At 36.8% G+C, this 17,097-nt stretch overlaps 1 protein-coding gene across 1 annotated transcript in view; it reads right to left on the bottom strand.

Moving 5' to 3' along the window:
- The window catches only part of TTC28 (tetratricopeptide repeat domain 28), a 521,381-nt gene that overhangs the window by 49,840 nt on the left and 454,444 nt on the right, over positions 1 to 17,097 (bottom strand). Inside the window, exon 14 of the mRNA XM_063454614.1 lies at positions 6,787 to 6,931. Coding sequence (XP_063310684.1) covers positions 6,787 to 6,931 — 145 coding nt within the window. The remainder of the gene's footprint in view (positions 1 to 6,786; positions 6,932 to 17,097) is intronic.

Below are 17,097 nucleotides of genomic sequence, written 5' to 3'. Positions count from 1 at the left end.
AGTGTGTGTATGCAATGCATAATATTTTGTTCCTTAGCTAATAAATTAGATCCCTGGCTCCCTCTAGAGTTCAATAATAAATGCAAACTGAAATATGTTATTAATAGGAAACCATTTATAAAGCATATTCAACTAAAACTATAAACTCTCTCTATAACACACGCCTAATGTATCAATTTTGTATTTACAACAATCATGAAATAATGTTATGATTTTAATAAATATCTATGTTATACACACACATACTAGGACAAATAAACGGCAGCAGTGAACCAGCAGGACTTCCCAACCTGCTAATAACCAGAAAGTGCAAAAAAACAGAGTGGTAGACCGCACCACAAAGAGTTAGAGAATATTAAATAATGTATACATACATATAAAGTATCCCAACAGTATGTTAGTGGATATAAACCTTGAGGGAAATAAAAAATACAGAACAGATAATAGTGCAATATGCCAATATGAAATCAAATAAATATATCAAATATATGGAAAACCAGTAAAAGGGCTAACTCACACTTTGCAGAGCTACTGAGAGCTCTGCCGTATAGTGCCTGGACGGTATAATCCCCGTTTTAGGATATAATGATGGAATGTAGTATCCAAAGCTCCACGACCATGCGTAAAAAAACACAAATAAAATCCAATGGTATAGTATGTATAATCAATAGTAGTAATATAAGAAGTATGTATCCTACTTACAATTTCCAGAGCAATGACTTGCTCTGGTGATGAAAGCTAGTGGTGGTATAATCCCCACCAAGGGATATAAACAGGATCCAAAGTGCACCAGGCACAGAAATGGACCAAGGAGAAAAATAGGAAAAAAACTGTAACTTTATTACAAAAATATATATTAAAATATAAATAAAAGTCCAGCATCCCATCTCCCACAGTACTTTACGCGTTTCGCCCGAATAAGGGCTATCAATTTCAAGTATCAACTCTTTGTGGTGCGGTCTACCACTCTGTTTTTACACATACTTGTGTACTAGTGATGTCCCGAACAGTTCGCCGGGAACCGTTCGCTGGTCGCGAACACGCGCAATGTTCGGACTGCCCCCTATTCGTCATGGAGGTGGGGGGGTCTGGGAGGGAGGGTCTGCTGCTGATTGGCTGGAATGTGTCTGCTGACTGTGAGGTACAGGGTCAAAGTTTACTCAATGAAGACGAATAGGGGGCAGACCGAACATCGAGTCGCGAACACGCTATGTTCGCCGGCGAACGGTTCCCGGCGAACTGTTCGGGACATCACTATTGTGTACCCTTTCTATTAAAGAAAGACAATACAATGTCATCATTATACATTGTGCAATATAAATTTGTTGCAAACTCATAGAATTCTATTTTCCTTTTTTTTTTTTTTTAAGCAGCTCACAACGTCTATTCATTAGGGTAAATTATTTTCAGGCACTATTTTCTCTTGCAGCACACTTAGTATTGAGGGTTTGATCTGCATGTTCTGTTGGCAGTTACTGTACAGACCCAAACGCAAACTACAAGTAATCATAAGTTGTTTTTTTATAAATACAATTGCTGGCACATTGTAAAGACTCTGCATGTGCTCCCACTGTGAAATCAACTAATAATTGTACTTTCATTGGGATCTGTCATTAATAAAAGGATTTCACCCCTGGACATAATATTACATGTACTGCCGGGCAATATTTTTTATATATTGCCCAATATCATCAGGATGTGCAAAGGAAAACCTATAGGAAGAATAAAGGGAACAAAGCAATTAAGTATATAATTTATTTTTATAAATGATAATGTCATTCTTTTAGGAGATGCTATAACTTAAATGAACGCTCCGGCCTGTAACATCTTTATGAAGTTGTTATGATGCCTGAAGTCTCCATGGACCATTTTTACCTTACAATGTTACCTTATATGTTATATCATACAATCACTAACAATGGGCAGCCAGTGATACACAGAGATCACCTGCTGACACTCACATCCTATCACTGGCAGCCAAGTCAATGCTTCCCTTACTTCCATCTCAGTATTCACCTATTCCATTCTGCTTTACATGTTTAACTAGGTTTGGATCTAAAAACATTTGTATACCCTATGATTATAAACAAAATTCGCTGGCACACTATAAATAAATGACAATAAAAAGGGTTAAATGTGGACTGGTTAAAGATCAGCTAGTTTTTTATTGGATTCAAACACTCCTGGTGCACCCCACATATCCATGTATTCCTATGTTTTATATGTAAAACAGTATTGGTGCTTGCACACCGAAAAACATATAGTATTTGTTAGAGTTTAATATTGGATTCATTTTCTTGATTATTACATTATTTGGCATAAAACAACACTGCCATATGCCAACTCTAAATGCATAACTGTGTGTGTTTCAATTACCTATACAGACATAGTGGGCGCACACTGGGACACAGTGGATATATTTATTGATGCATGCACTTACTGATGCAGCATACACACCACGTATGGATATGCCTGACAAAGCAGACCCATCTGTTGATGCTGGCAAATCCTTCTTAATTGGTTTTGTCAAGAGCTAAGAAGCTATGTTACTTTGGGATATACGGTATGTTTGATTTCCTCTCTGTGACTCTGGCTTGGCTCATATAGCTTATCTAAGAGCCTGTACTTCCTCTGCTGGCTGGCAAAAGCCTGTCTCGCCTGTTTAAACGTTTGTATGTATCTCATCTGAGAGCCGGTGCCTCCTGTCCTGACAATGGTTTGTCCTTTATCTTAAAACCTGTGTAGCCAGACCTAAATTTGGTATACATCTCATACTAGAACCTTTGTTGCCTGCACTGACATTAGTGTATCCTTCATCTGACAACCTGTGCTTCCTCTACTGCCTTTGGTTGGCTTTTGTATCTGAAAATATGTGCTGCCTGTCCTGACTTTGCATTTTACTATTAGAAGGGCTACTTCCCATTAGAAAGTCAGACAATGTAATCAAAAACATGCAAGAATTATGACTTTATTACAACTCTAGCAATGAAGTAAAATCAGTCTGATAAGTAATTTATGATGTAATTTACCCAAAATGTAATTAAAGACTACATAAGACTACATTTTTTTTTATAAATTGACCTATGCTAACATGCCTTCAAAAATTAAAAATGGAGTTTGGTAATCGAACACAATAAAAAGTTGACAGTCTTTCTTTAAATAATGTTTGTACAACCCAGTATACAACTTTGTTGATTAATATTATTATATTTGCAATTCTTAAGTACACGTGGCCAAGATAAAGTGAGAAAAAAGCAGTGATTTATAAAACCTGCGTGACGCAGTTTGCACAGTGAAGGGGTATCGTTAGACATCATTGCATGGATTATGCGTAAGCATCCCTTCACGGTGAAAACCACTTCAAGATTGCTTTATTAATCACTGTTATTTTGCACACTATATTATGAACACTGGTACTGAAAACTGTAAATTATTAAGATGGTTTAACCCCTTAAGGACTGAGCCAAATGTACAAGTTGTGAACAAAACGAAACGTAAACAAAACCTGGCATTTGCGCTATATGTCTGTCCAACCGTAATTCACCTCTTTCACATTAAATGCACCCCCCTTATTATATATAATTTTATTCAGGGGAAACAGGGCTTTCATTTAATATCAAATATTTAGCTATGAAACATAATTTAATATGAAAAAAATGGGAGAAAATAAGATTTTTTTTTATTTTTTTAGTTCTACATGGCATTTTAACTGTCAATGTCATAATACTGTTTGCTTTTACTGCAATAAAATACACATATTTGTATTCAGCAAAGTCTCACGTGTAAAACAGTACCCCCTATGTACAGGTTTTATGGTGTTTTGGGAAGTTACAGGGTCAAATATAGCACGTTACATTTGAAATGGAAATTCTCCAGATTGGTTGCGTTGCCTTTGAGACTGTATAGTAGCCCAGGAATTAAATTTACACCCATAATGGCATACCATTTGCAATAGTAGACAACCCAAGGTATTGCAAATGGGGTATGTCCAGTCTTTTTTAGTAGCCATTTGGTCACTGGCCAAAGTTAGCGTTAGTATTTGTTTGTGTGTGAAAAATGCAAAAAACGCCAATTTTGGCCAGTGTTTGTGACTAAGTGGCTACTAAAAAAGACTGGACATACCCCATTTGCCATACCTTGGGTTGTCTACTATTGCAAATGGTATGCCATCATAGGGGTAATTTTCATTCTTGGGCTACCATAGGGTCACAAAGGCAACGTAAGCAATCTGGCGAATTTTAATGTGAAAAAAATGAAACACGAGCCTTATATTTGACGCTGTAACTTTTGAAAACCCCATAAAACCTGTACATGAGGGGCACTGTTGTACTCGGGAGACTTCGCTGAACACAAATATGTGTGTTTCAAAACAGTAAAAAGTATTGCAGCAATAATATCGTCCGTGTAAGTGCTGTGTGCAGTGTGTGTGTGTATGAATGCAGTGTGTGTGTATGAGTGCAGTGTGTGTGAGTGCAGTGTGTGTGTGTATGAGTGCAGTGAGTATGTATGAATGCAGTGTGTGTGTATGAGTGCAGTGTGTGTATGTATGCAGTGTGTGTATGAATGCAGTGTGTGTGTATGAATGCAGTGTGTGTGTATGAGTGCAGTGTGTGTGTATGAATGCAGTGTGTGTGTATGAGTGCAGTGTGTGTGTATGAGTGCAGTGTGTGTGTATATGAGTGCAGTGTATGTGTATGAATGCAGTGTGTGTGTATGAGTGCAGTGTGTGTGTATGAGTGCAGTGTGTGTATGAATGCAGTGTGTGTGTGTATGAGTGCAGTGTGTGTGTGTGTATGAGTGCAGTGTGTGTGTATGAATGCAGTGTGTGTGTATGAGTGCAGTGTGTGTGTGTATGAGTGCAGTGTGTGTGTGTATGAGTGCAGTGTGTGTGTATATGAGTGCAGTGTGTGTGTGTGTGTTGCAGAGCCTTGGTGGGGGGTGGGCATTTTTATTATTATTTTTTTATTTAATATTTTAATAATTTTGTTTTATTATTATTTTTTATTTTATAAATATTATATTATATTATATTTTTTTTTCGTCCCCCCTCCCTGCTTGATACATGGCAGGGAGGGGGGCTCTCACTCCCTGGTGGTCCAGTGGCATTGGCAGTTCAGAGGAGGGAGGCTGGCAGAGAGCGCTTACCTCTCCTGCAGCTCCTGTCAGCTTCCTCCTCCTCCATGCCGGTCCGGTCAGCTCCCTCTGCAAGACCCTGTGTAAGTCTCGCGGCCGCACTATGACCCCGCGGCTCTCGCGAGACTTACACTGGGAGCTGACAGGGGAGCTGACCGGACCAGCGCGGAGGAGAAGGGAGCTGACAGGAGCTGCAGGAGAGGTAAGTAAACTCTCTGCCAGCCCTCAGTCTGTATTATGGCAATGTAAGTTGCCATAATACAGACATTGACTCGAGTATAAGTTGAGTTGGGGTTTTTCAGCACAAAAAATGTGCCGAAAAACTCGACTTATACTCGAGTATATACGGTACCTTAATCCAGCGCAGGGGCTGCAGGCTGCAGGGTAACAGAGGGGCAGGGGCTGCAGTGTGAGTGGGGGACAGGGGCTGCAGGGTGATGGGGCAGAAGCTGCAGGGTAAGAGAGGGACAGGGGCTGCAAGATAAGAGGAGGACAGGGGCAGCAGGGTAGGAGGGGACAGGGGCTGCAGGGTAACAGGGGGCAGGTGCTGCAGGGTAACAGGGGGCAGGGGCTGCAGAGTAACAGGGGGCAGGGGCTGCAGGGTGATAAGGGAAGATAGGGGCTGCAGGGTGTGAGAGGACATGGGACTTCTGGGTGAGAGGGGAGCAGGGACTCCTGGGTGAGGAAGGGGGACATGGGGCAAATTCTACATATTCCCCCATCCCTCTTCCTTACCTTGATCCTTGGCAAGAGAGGATGCTGGGGAGGTATTATTTTCACTGGTGGTCCAGTGGAATGAGGCATCTGGTCTAGACCCCTTGGCAGGCGCTCTGCTAGCTGCAGGCTGGCGAGAGAGATATTTTATCTCCCCATGGTACAGAGCTCCCTCTATGTGCCGGAGGTCAGGCAGCACCAGCCCTAAAGGGGCACGTCGGGGAGATCCTTTGATCTCCCCTGTCAGCCTCGGCCCATGGCCGTCGCGGCCCACAGGGCATTTGCATTTGCCTGCTTTGCCCAAAGGCCAGCCCAGGCCTGTGTACACAGCTTCAGGGTAGAACCCTTTTTTTTTTTTTTTAAAGCAATGATGCTTTCTAAGCTCGCCAGCGCATATATCAGACATTGTCACACAAGCGATACCACCTGAGCTATGAGTGTGGGTCTGTCTCTACTAAGTAGGCCTCAGAGTTTTACTTAAAAAAAAACTGTTTTTTAATTTGCAGTTTTAAGTTATCTGCACTATTTAGTCATATTTGTAAGTTTTACATGTACTGTGTAAGTCAACCAATTGTTTTGAATTTAAGTATGGCACAATTTCTATCACAGGTGTACAAATAAGGATTGTGTCCTATCTTTTATTGATGTGTTTAGTTTTCTGTGAATGAGATTAGCCCATGGATTCAGTAGCAGTATTCACTCACTATTCTGGTTTTGGTATTGTAAATACCTTTGTTTTGCACCACTTTCGGTTATTCACTACAATTCCATGTGTTGTGATAAACCCCTATTAGTTATTTTTGTAGTTAAATTACTACAAGTAAAGCCCCATATATGTTCTTTGAATTCTTTATTGCTATAGGTCTGATGCTTTATGTTATGATGTGACTGAAACAGAAAGGTATTATCAACAGAACGCAGTGAGGTCGGAGAGCTTACCCCTTCCATTGGAGCCAGGAGTAGATCGTACAAAGCACGCAGTGGTGGTTTACTAAGAGGGCTCTGTTTTCGGGGAAGAGAAGACATGTTGTCCTTCACTGGTGATGTTGGATTACTGAAAAGACTGGTCATACTTTGGCAGCTCCTAAAAAGAGAGCAAAGAAAAGCATTACTGGTGAATTTACCGGATGTCCACTCTTATCAAATTTCCTTACAGGTGCCAACTGATACTTCAAACGTGTAACAATGTTTATTTTATTTATTTATTTTGTGGTGTTCTTTCAGTCCTTTCACTGCAAGTTTTAATTTGAGTGCAACAAATAACTCTGATCAGAATTATGGTACAATAAAAAGGTTGTAAATATTTTACAAGACAAATAAAAAAAAAATAATTAAGGTTACCTTGACAACTAAGGTAGTAATCTTTGAGATGATGTGTGTGTTTGTGTATGTAAAGTTCACTGTTGAAGCACTGCATACACTATTAGGCCATTAAGACTACAAGACAACAGCACAGCTACAAAATGAATAAGTGCTTAACATTTATTCTGGCAGCTAATGGCCCTCCACAGTGGATAATATTCTTTAATTGTCCAACAGTCAACATTGGGTAATATTCTATAATTACACAAAAGAAATAAATTTAGTAACAGAAACAATTTAATGAAAAAAACAAAAACAAAAAAACCTACTGGCATTGCAGTCAAAAATAGCTTTTAGAGCATATTCATTTATTATAATATGAGAAAATTTCACAAGTTGTTCTCTCCGCTTTCATGCTGTTATATGTGGTAATCTCTATGGAATGTCTCAGTTATCACACATATTTACATAAAAGCTTCATAACTCTTATTGCTTTTGGACTGAAATTCCCATGAAACTATGGCAGTTTCCAACAGGTTTGTCATACCTAATGTATCAACTACCTATTGTCCCTGTTACATTTCTTTTATTGTTTCATTTGGTAAATTCCCCTTTTATTGTAAAGGGCTGCGGAATAAGCTGGCGCTATATAAATACCAATAATAATAATAATAATAATAATAATAAAAAAGACTCTGTTATACTTGGTAACCTATGTACTAGTGCATAGAGATTAAAATATCCAACTGATACATAATACAAAAATCACTTTATCTACATGCCAATTAACACCGCTTTTTAAAAGATGCTCTTTTCATATAGATTTCCTTTATATACATCGATTTCAGTGAATATTCACAAAAATCTATATAATTTTAATAACACCATGTAATAGTGTGGCTGTAATTGTCAATTAAAAAAAAAATCCTATAGGCTTCAAAACAACTTTAGCTTAACTTCGTAAGGACAGAGGCAACTGTACAAGTTCTGACCGAAACAAAACTTGAAGTTTTAGCTGTGTGTCTGTCTGTTCATTCAACCATAATATACCTCTTTCATATTGAGTGCACCCAGACTTATTATATATCTTTTTTTTTCAGGAGGAACAGGGCATTCATGTCACACTAAATAGTTATATATGGTAAAGATGAAGGGAGGAACCACACTCACTTCCAGTACCAAGACCCTGCAGTGCATTCTACTTTTGGATATATATATATATATATATATATATATATATATATGTCTCATTTTATTCTAAGTGTTATTCTAATCGGTAATTACAGGGTTGCTGTCTTAAGCCACAATATATCCACCAGTAGTGCACTCCTTCTGGTGTGTGTGTGTGTGTGTGTATATATATATATATATATATATATATATATTATATTGACATCAAAATACACAAAAAATATATTCATTGTTAGTGTGCATTTCAAATTTTGTTTGGGTTGTCAGGTAGTCCCACTGATCGAGATCGCCGCGGAAGGTAAGTATCCAGGTTCCCAGGAGGGCTAAACCATTACGGCGTACTACGTTGCTGTAACAACCTGAAAGCCATCCTTTTTTTAGGACGCCATAGTATGCCATAACAGCGTTATGGGGTTAATGAAGTTTTGGTGCACAGATCAGAGGTGGGCAATCTTCGGCACTCCAGATGTTTTGGACTACATTTCCCTTGATGCTTTGCCAGCACAATGGCTGTAGAAGCATCATGGGAGATGTAGTCCAAAACATCTGGAGTGCTGAAGGTATAGATCATGCACCTGCCGTTTCACTGCCCAATTTTTGTCCATTTAGGAATTAAATCACTATTGTTTCTGTTTCTGCAGCTTTAGTCATTCGGGGACCTACATGAAGTGTTAGACATATGCTCTTAGTGACATACCATCACAATATCATTTTTTATCATTATTGCATTATTCTATTTTGTGGTACAGTTTTTGGTGGAAATGTCACACGTCGATGGGTATGACAGGGAAACACCAACAATTTAAGTGAATGTTTTTTTTTCCATGTTAAGTAGAATCCTGAAACCCTTTTTCGTGAATGTTTCTGCTCTGCTTTATGTTACTGTATATGCTATATAAAACATATACAGATTAGTTTTGTTTTGGTTCGGCCCTCTGTTAAGTACATGATTCATTTCCAGATAAATGTCTTGAGTTAAATAATGGCATAATGTTGAATACTTTTATAGAAAAACATTTAACAAGGCATTATGACTGTATAGCTTTCTCCATAAGTGGAAAAAAAGGTCTATTCTCTTTCTTATCTCAATAAAAAGTGTTCTGGGATAAGTAATGGTTTCTTTTATCTTGAGAGGAGGCTTTATTGCTTCAGTTGCTTTGCTGGTGCTGATACAGCATCTTCTTTGTCTCTAAAGTCAAGTCTACTTTTCTCAAACCGTTATTGATTTTCCTGTACAAACTATAAAGTGGCTCACTGAGTCTATTTTCCTTTCCTAGAGGCTGTAAACTTAAATAGCAGAAAAAAATAGACAGGTAAAATATAATTTAATAGTGATGGATTTTAATATATGTCTGAATTAGACCAAAAATATCCCCAGAGTACAAAGTGATAATGGTTCCGGTTTTATGAACATAAATACATATTTACAGATTCCTTTCCAGTTTAGCTGTGTATTAGACAAAAAAAAAAAAAAACTTTAATTTCCTTAAAAGAAATGCCCTGTACACTGCAATACACGAAAATTATATTTGGTAACATGAACAATTTTCTAAGGATAAACTTGGGCCTTCAGTACTATGTGCAGATATACAGGGTTATAACAATTAAATAGTAGCCATTCTCTTTTTCTAAAGTGACCATATGTGTTTCAATTAACTCATTACACTATTCATGTGTTTACCATGGTGAAGTCTGTAGGAAAGTTTAGCAGAAACAAACAATTGCTCTGACATTTTGACGTAAAAGGCACAGCTATCATCCCAACATTCCCAAGCACACACATTTCTCTATAATTCTCTGGGCTCATATGCATGTTGAAGAAGGGAATTATGGGACCTTGACAGTTGTATTGGATGACATGATTTCAGTGCACATGCAAATTAAGTTAAAAAAGATATTTAAAAGGTCATTTGCAAAAAAAAATCAGCTTTTAGACAGCGATTACAATGTGTCTTAAAGACACAGTTCGTCTTCATTCCCCCTTATACAAAAACGTTCACACTGATGTCTTGATAAAAAAAAAAATCCTCACAACAGCCTAAAACAGTTAAACTAAAGTATTATAGGAATTTTAACGGAGTACAAAAATTAGAGCTTCTTCTCTATACAGATAATAATATAGTGTGGCACAGGTGAAACATTTAGTGTTTATGCACTGTTACACAGTTACATAATACAAGGGCTAACAACAGAGTAATTACTAATGTAGAACAGGAGCTAATTTTTATGTTACGTCATACGAGATAACATTTAGTGATAGTGTGGGTTTTAAGGAGAGGGATTTATTGTAAGGTTAGCCTGGGGCATACATGTCACAGTGCTGCCTGAAATTAATGGGAGTTACAGTTTGAGGTATCAGCCATTTTAACTGCTGTCATTAAAATGGCTGCTGTTTAAACTGCACAGAGGTGTTCCGGGTGTATATGTATATATATATATATTTTTATCCACAAAATAATAAAGCAATATAATAATATTTAACATGCAGATAAAAAAAAAACCAGCAAACATAACAATGAAATTTTAAATGTCATAAGCAAAAAATATCTATGTAACGATCAGGAATAAATGCGATTGTTCGGACACTGTATAAATATACAGCGATGTATGCGGATAATGTTTGTTTACCATCTATCTCATTATGTGCAATAACATGCAGTTAAAATATCAGTGCGATAATATTACATCAATGTAATCAAGTTTAAAACTGCTGTATAAATATATAACCACTCTAATTCCATCCAGTCAAAAGAGGCAGTTTAAAGGTCTGTCATAAATTCTAGTAATTGCTATATGGTGCTGAAAGTGTTTTAAATCATGTTATCTCCCAGAAGATGGCACTGCTCAGCTGAATTCCTGCCATTAAATAATTAAAGCAAAACCATTTATTACCGCAGAATTGATAAGTCTAATCAGTAGAGATTGTTTCATTTTAAAAGAGATGATCACATCATTGTAGCCATGCATTTATCAGCTTGCCTCACCCAAGGATGTTCTTTTATTAGTACAAGTATAGAAGGGCAATATAAATCATCCTCCCCTCTGAGTTTTCTCCTGTCTTATTCACTGAAAAAAAGGAAAGGAAGGAAAGCTGGGGGGGGGGGAAATATTCTCCTTTTTTAATAAATATCAGTCATACTGTGGTTGGGTTTTGCAGGCCCGAGGCCTACCATTGCAGAAGAAGGAAGTATAGAATGTTGGGATTATTATTGCATGCTCTTGAGTTATCCAGGTATACAGGAGTTTCAGCACAGAAGCTATTTGTCAACTGCTAAGTACTTTTCAAAGATCCAAACTAAAAAAAACAATCTATACTTCACTTTGTTGACACTGGCAATCAACAAATGTTGGCCACCATTCAATCAGCAAAGTATCTCCCAATGTTTTGGTAAAAACTGAGTATTTTGGGGCACCAAAGGTAATTTCAGCCCGTAACTGACATATACTGTAAGCAAATGTTGGATTTACTGAATGTAAATCTATATGACTGTATATTTTCCTATTCCAATGTTACAATATAGATATGTATGTAGATTATATACGTAAATAGCCATGTTTGTCCAGTATTTCAGATGCCAAGATAGCCGGATTATTGCAGTACACAGTGATATTTTTTATTGCACTAACAATAAACATGATAATATTTGTAGCTTAAAAAATAAATGATATACTGATTGTTGAGAGTGAGAGATATGGGGGTAGGGAATTGCTTGGCTTATTCTGACTATTTCTTACACACCTATATTCCCACTAATCTCTGTATTCATACTACTAGTCTCAGACAGGACTGAGGCATGTGCGCTGTTATAGTAAAGTTCTCTTCTTAGCTCTTAGCTCTGACTCTGTCATGCAACACTGCCCACAGCTAAGAAGTGGTTGAGGTCATAATTAATCAAGCTCTGACAGATTGGGACATGCATTTATATATATATATATATATATATATATATATATATATATATGCATTATATATACAGTCATGTGTTGGCTTAAACTGTTGAGTTAGGGATTTAATAAAAAAAAAACAACTTGATGACAAATAAACCCTTTATTTGTACCTTGTAAATAAAAGTATATTCCCACATAGGGCAGGCCGCAAGAATAAAAAAAAAAAAAAAAAAAAAAAAAACAGTTTACAAGGGAAAACTGAAATGAATGGTTTATATACCCAGGGAGCAATACACGCAGCTTCAGATTAGGCAATTAACAATGTTTCAGTATGGCATTCTGTTTTTTCTACCAGTCTCTTGAAAGCAACATGTGTGCTATGTGAGAAACAGACACTTGTAACCTGTTTGAAAACAGTAATGGTTCAGTAAGCTTCACTTTGCAAGTCTGCCATGAAGACACTATCCATCACATAGCTATGACTGCAACTATAAGCAGGTCCTGCCACAACATCTCCCTATAGTGCAGGTGTGTTATCGATATATGTACATACACAACTTGTAAGTTGTTATGGTGGATCACTTTGTGAATTAATTTAATGTGATACTAACTTATGTAAATACCTCCTTAAAGGGCTAAAAAGAAGATGTGTATATGAAATAATTCACGAAGCGCTCCACCATAACAACTTCATTATTTTGGATATTTAAAGTTATTTAAATGATAACTTGAGGGTGTAAGAGCAGCTAATTAAAATCACTAGAACGTTTTTACCACTAGAACATATTTTTAAGCACCTTATAACATTTTTAGTCAGTTATCCTTCAGTGATCAGTCTGCAAATCTATAAAACTGCATGTAATAATAAAGATGTGTGTGGCTGCATTGAAACTCAATGTGTGTGTGAGTGTACTGATACACCATATAGTAGTATTTTTATTATGTATACAAGCATGTGGGTATAAGAAATAGCAATTTTGGAAACTTGACTGTAAATATGACATTTTCAACTCTCTAGGATCCGCATGTAAAGAGGGCAATACATAAAAAACAAATACAATCTATTGAATCCACTTCGATATTATTATCTGATTAAATTCTGGTTACAGCTGCATTTATTTCTCCAGCAATTGTAAATGTTTCTATAGAGGGTGTCTATAACACTATGCAGCCAAATACAGCCAGAGCTTGGTATTCCAAACGGAGTAATTACTGTGTACTGTGTTGATCTATTTGTCACCAGCTGCAGCACTGTGTTGGGCTGAACAATTTGTATAAGCATTTGTTGGGTTGGTACATAAAGGGATGTTGAGCTACTACTGGCTTGCAGTCTAGACTTGTATTATTTAGACCAAACTGTTGGCTAAGGACAAAAACAGATGCTAAACCATTATTGCCAAGTCACGTTTTAGTTTTTTTTTTAGTACATGTTAAATATTAAATGAATACATTTGTATATAATATGTTAACATACTGGATGAGTGAATGAGGATTATTAGTCCACCAACAGTCCCAGAATTACCTGGTGGTTATCCTGGCTATGATTTTGCTGATAGAAACGTATTGTATATTATTGCAACAGGGCTAATGAACATGAACCTAGAATCCACAAATCACGTGGATGACAAGTTCACCTTCAGACAGATATACATTCAAACAAAATCGCCAGTGTCTTGCAATGGATGGGGTTGCTGTACGATCATCTTCACCCCAAATGTAGTCTGCAGTATCCAACAATTCCTGACATAGAAACAGGACATGGCAACATCATTTGGGGGCAATGAAGCTGTGTGCAGCCTCTCCTGTACCCCATGTTTGACGTGTTTCTGCTATGCTGTCAGCATGCCAACGGCACACACCGAAGAGGCCATATAACGTATAGTAAAATGACTTTTCAGCTACACATTGGATAACAATTTGAATTGCACAGTTTATATTTTACCCATCTTTTCATTATATACTAATCCCTTGGCGTCATTGGCTCTTTCACCATGGGGTGCCTTGCAGAAGTCTCTGCATAACATGATAGATTCGGACACCTTGCCCTTGAATTATTAAACAAGCAGTGTCTCTACTTAAAGGCTATTTCTTGAGGAACACACTGCAATCAGGTAAGTAGTTCCTTTACATTCAAAATAAAAATAGTCAAAATGACGTAACTCACTTATATTTGACAGGAAAAATAAAAACAAGGTTGCATGCATATTTCACAATTTGAAAATGCAGGGGGTTTGCACTTATTCGCTCAGTTAGAGATGAGCAATACTTTGAATGCTACCAAGGAAAATAATGTTTGAAAAAAAAACTTCTATCCATATTAAATCAATGAAAGACTTTAAGGCATCTGAATATAGAGGCACCCGGCTCTTTTAGAAATCATTTGCCTTAGAATATATACTGAATGCTGTTCTGGAGCTCACGACGGGTGGCCTTTTTCTTAGGATTTGTAAAAGTTTTTCACATTTTTTGGAGGGGTTTCATTTTCTTTTTAATCTTGACATTGGTTTCAATGGTTTTGTTTAAATACTCTCATGTAATATGTCATGGGAATGTTGAAAACACACAAGCTATGGAATGCAAACATACTCTGTAGGCATGTTATCATTTATGTCAAAATGCTTGGGCACTACGAACTATTGTCTTTTGTAATTATTGATTTCATGTGATCAAAATAAAATAAAGAATAAATAAAAAAAAAAGAGAATATCTACATTTGCATGAAACACGTGGATACACTTGGACATTTAAATTGGTACCATATGCAACTTCAATAAAAAACTTTAGATGAACTATGTAAAACCTGCCCTGAATAACTATCTGTATATAGTTGTTGTATGTCCCGGTTAGAGTATTCCAATACACTAGATGGGGCCCTGTATCATTCATATTGGCTATTTGATGTAGTGTCTACTTGAAGTGACTCCGTGCTCTTCCCTTTAACCCCTTAAGGACACATGACATGTGTGACATGTCATGATTCCCTTTTATTCCAGAAGTTTGGTCCTTAAGGGGTTAAAGTTGCAGTCAGGTTACAATCACTGTTTGATCAGAAGGTGGCTGTTTTCACGTTGGTCATAGAAGGTGCACTTTATCATTAAATATTGCCTGTTATGAAAAGAAAGCTGTGGCTGAGACCTAACTGCCTAGAAAGCCTGCTCTCCACTTTCACTGCCCCAAGGATTGACAGGTCTTGGGATAAGAGAAGTACAAGTATCTGCCTCCATTCATGAACAAAGAGTGCTAATTTAAATAGTTGTTTAGATATCAGAGTGGTGTATTATTTTGTGTTAAATTAACTCAGCACGAAAGAGCCTGCTTTAAACAAAAGTGAACGAATAAGCATTTAAAAAAAATAAAGTCTGCTCTTCATTAGCTTTTATCCAGCTGTGAATCTGATTCTTCATTTTACACCAGCCATCTACTGTGTGTAAATTGTCTTCACAACAGAAAACTCAAACAGAGACTCAAGCCAGGCAATTCAAAGGCAGTTTGATATAAATGGCAGACACAGTGAAAAGGAGACTGCTAACAATACAAGGCAGCACTACAGGACAATCTAAAGGGACAATATTTTATGGGAAGCAGTTTAACCCTTTGTGCTGTTAGCCGGCTATGGGCTAAACAGGCGGTATATATACTGGCAACTTACTCCATAAACTTCTTTACCAAAGGAATATAATGGGCATGCAGAAGATGCTCTCCGTATGCCAAGACTTTAGATTTCAAAATACAAGTGCTGTAACGCTCTGTTCAAACAAAACCATACCAAAACACCTGCTGCAGTTTTGAAGTGCGGTTTAATTTGAATTGTGCATTACAATATTCTCAGTTGCTTAGTAATGCCATTTTTTACTATATAAACATTAAAGATGTACACCCAGTCAATGAATTGCTCAGGAATTTAATTTGTATCCATGGTTTCAGGCTGCAGCAGAGTCTGAGATTATCCGATCTCTGGTACCCCTGCCAACATCTGCTATAACTATCAGGATGCCCACCCAGGTTCTTGACTTGGACTACCATTGTCTATGTATGCACCCTGCTGTAACAATGTGTTTTCAAGCAATATTGAAAATATTCTAATATAAAATGTATTAAAGTAGTAAGAAAACAGTGAAAAGAAGAGAAGTAATCGATTTAAAAAAAAAGGAAATAGAAGAGAGGGGAAAAAAATCTATCGCTGTGCAGTAAAACAGATCTTTCGGAGTTGGTCTGGAGGATAAATTGTGATATATAACATCAAAAGACTGGCACAAAATCAATCAATCAATCAATCAAAAGGTTGAGAATCAAAAAATTAAAGCAGGCAAATAAGGGATATGTAAATGAATGGTATTACACAGCTACATTACACTCTATCAGTTAGGCAATTTCACAAGAAATATACACTATTTAAACCCATATCTAAAGAATTGCATTTTCAAAAATATTCACAATAATGCTTTTTTCATTACTGAGATAGCAAGTGAAAGAAAAAATAATACAATAATAATATAATAAGAATCATGATTCTGATTGACAGAAAGAGTGACTGTTAAGCTTTCTTTATTAGGCTCCTAGGAGTAGTACGCGACTAACTCTCAGCAAGGGGCAGTGAATTTTATTATTATTATATATATATATATATATATATATTGTGTGTGTGAATGAATATATGTGTTTGTGCTTTTAGGTCTTTGATATACAATTAGTATAGGTAGGAGATTTCATCAAAAGCATATATATATATATAAGGAAGGGATTTTATAGAATAAAAAATGCTCTCAGGAATCACTGTATATATATGTAAAATCTTCCTTCCTTTTTGTCTTAAAAATGTTCGAATTATGATTGAATTGTAATGTTTTTACATATACCTTATGTAATTTT

The sequence above is a fragment of the Pelobates fuscus genome, chromosome 5 (assembly GCF_036172605.1).
Source record: "Pelobates fuscus isolate aPelFus1 chromosome 5, aPelFus1.pri, whole genome shotgun sequence".
Taxonomy (NCBI): Eukaryota; Metazoa; Chordata; class Amphibia; order Anura; family Pelobatidae; genus Pelobates; species Pelobates fuscus.
This window is presented reverse-complemented; position numbering and strand designations above follow the sequence as displayed.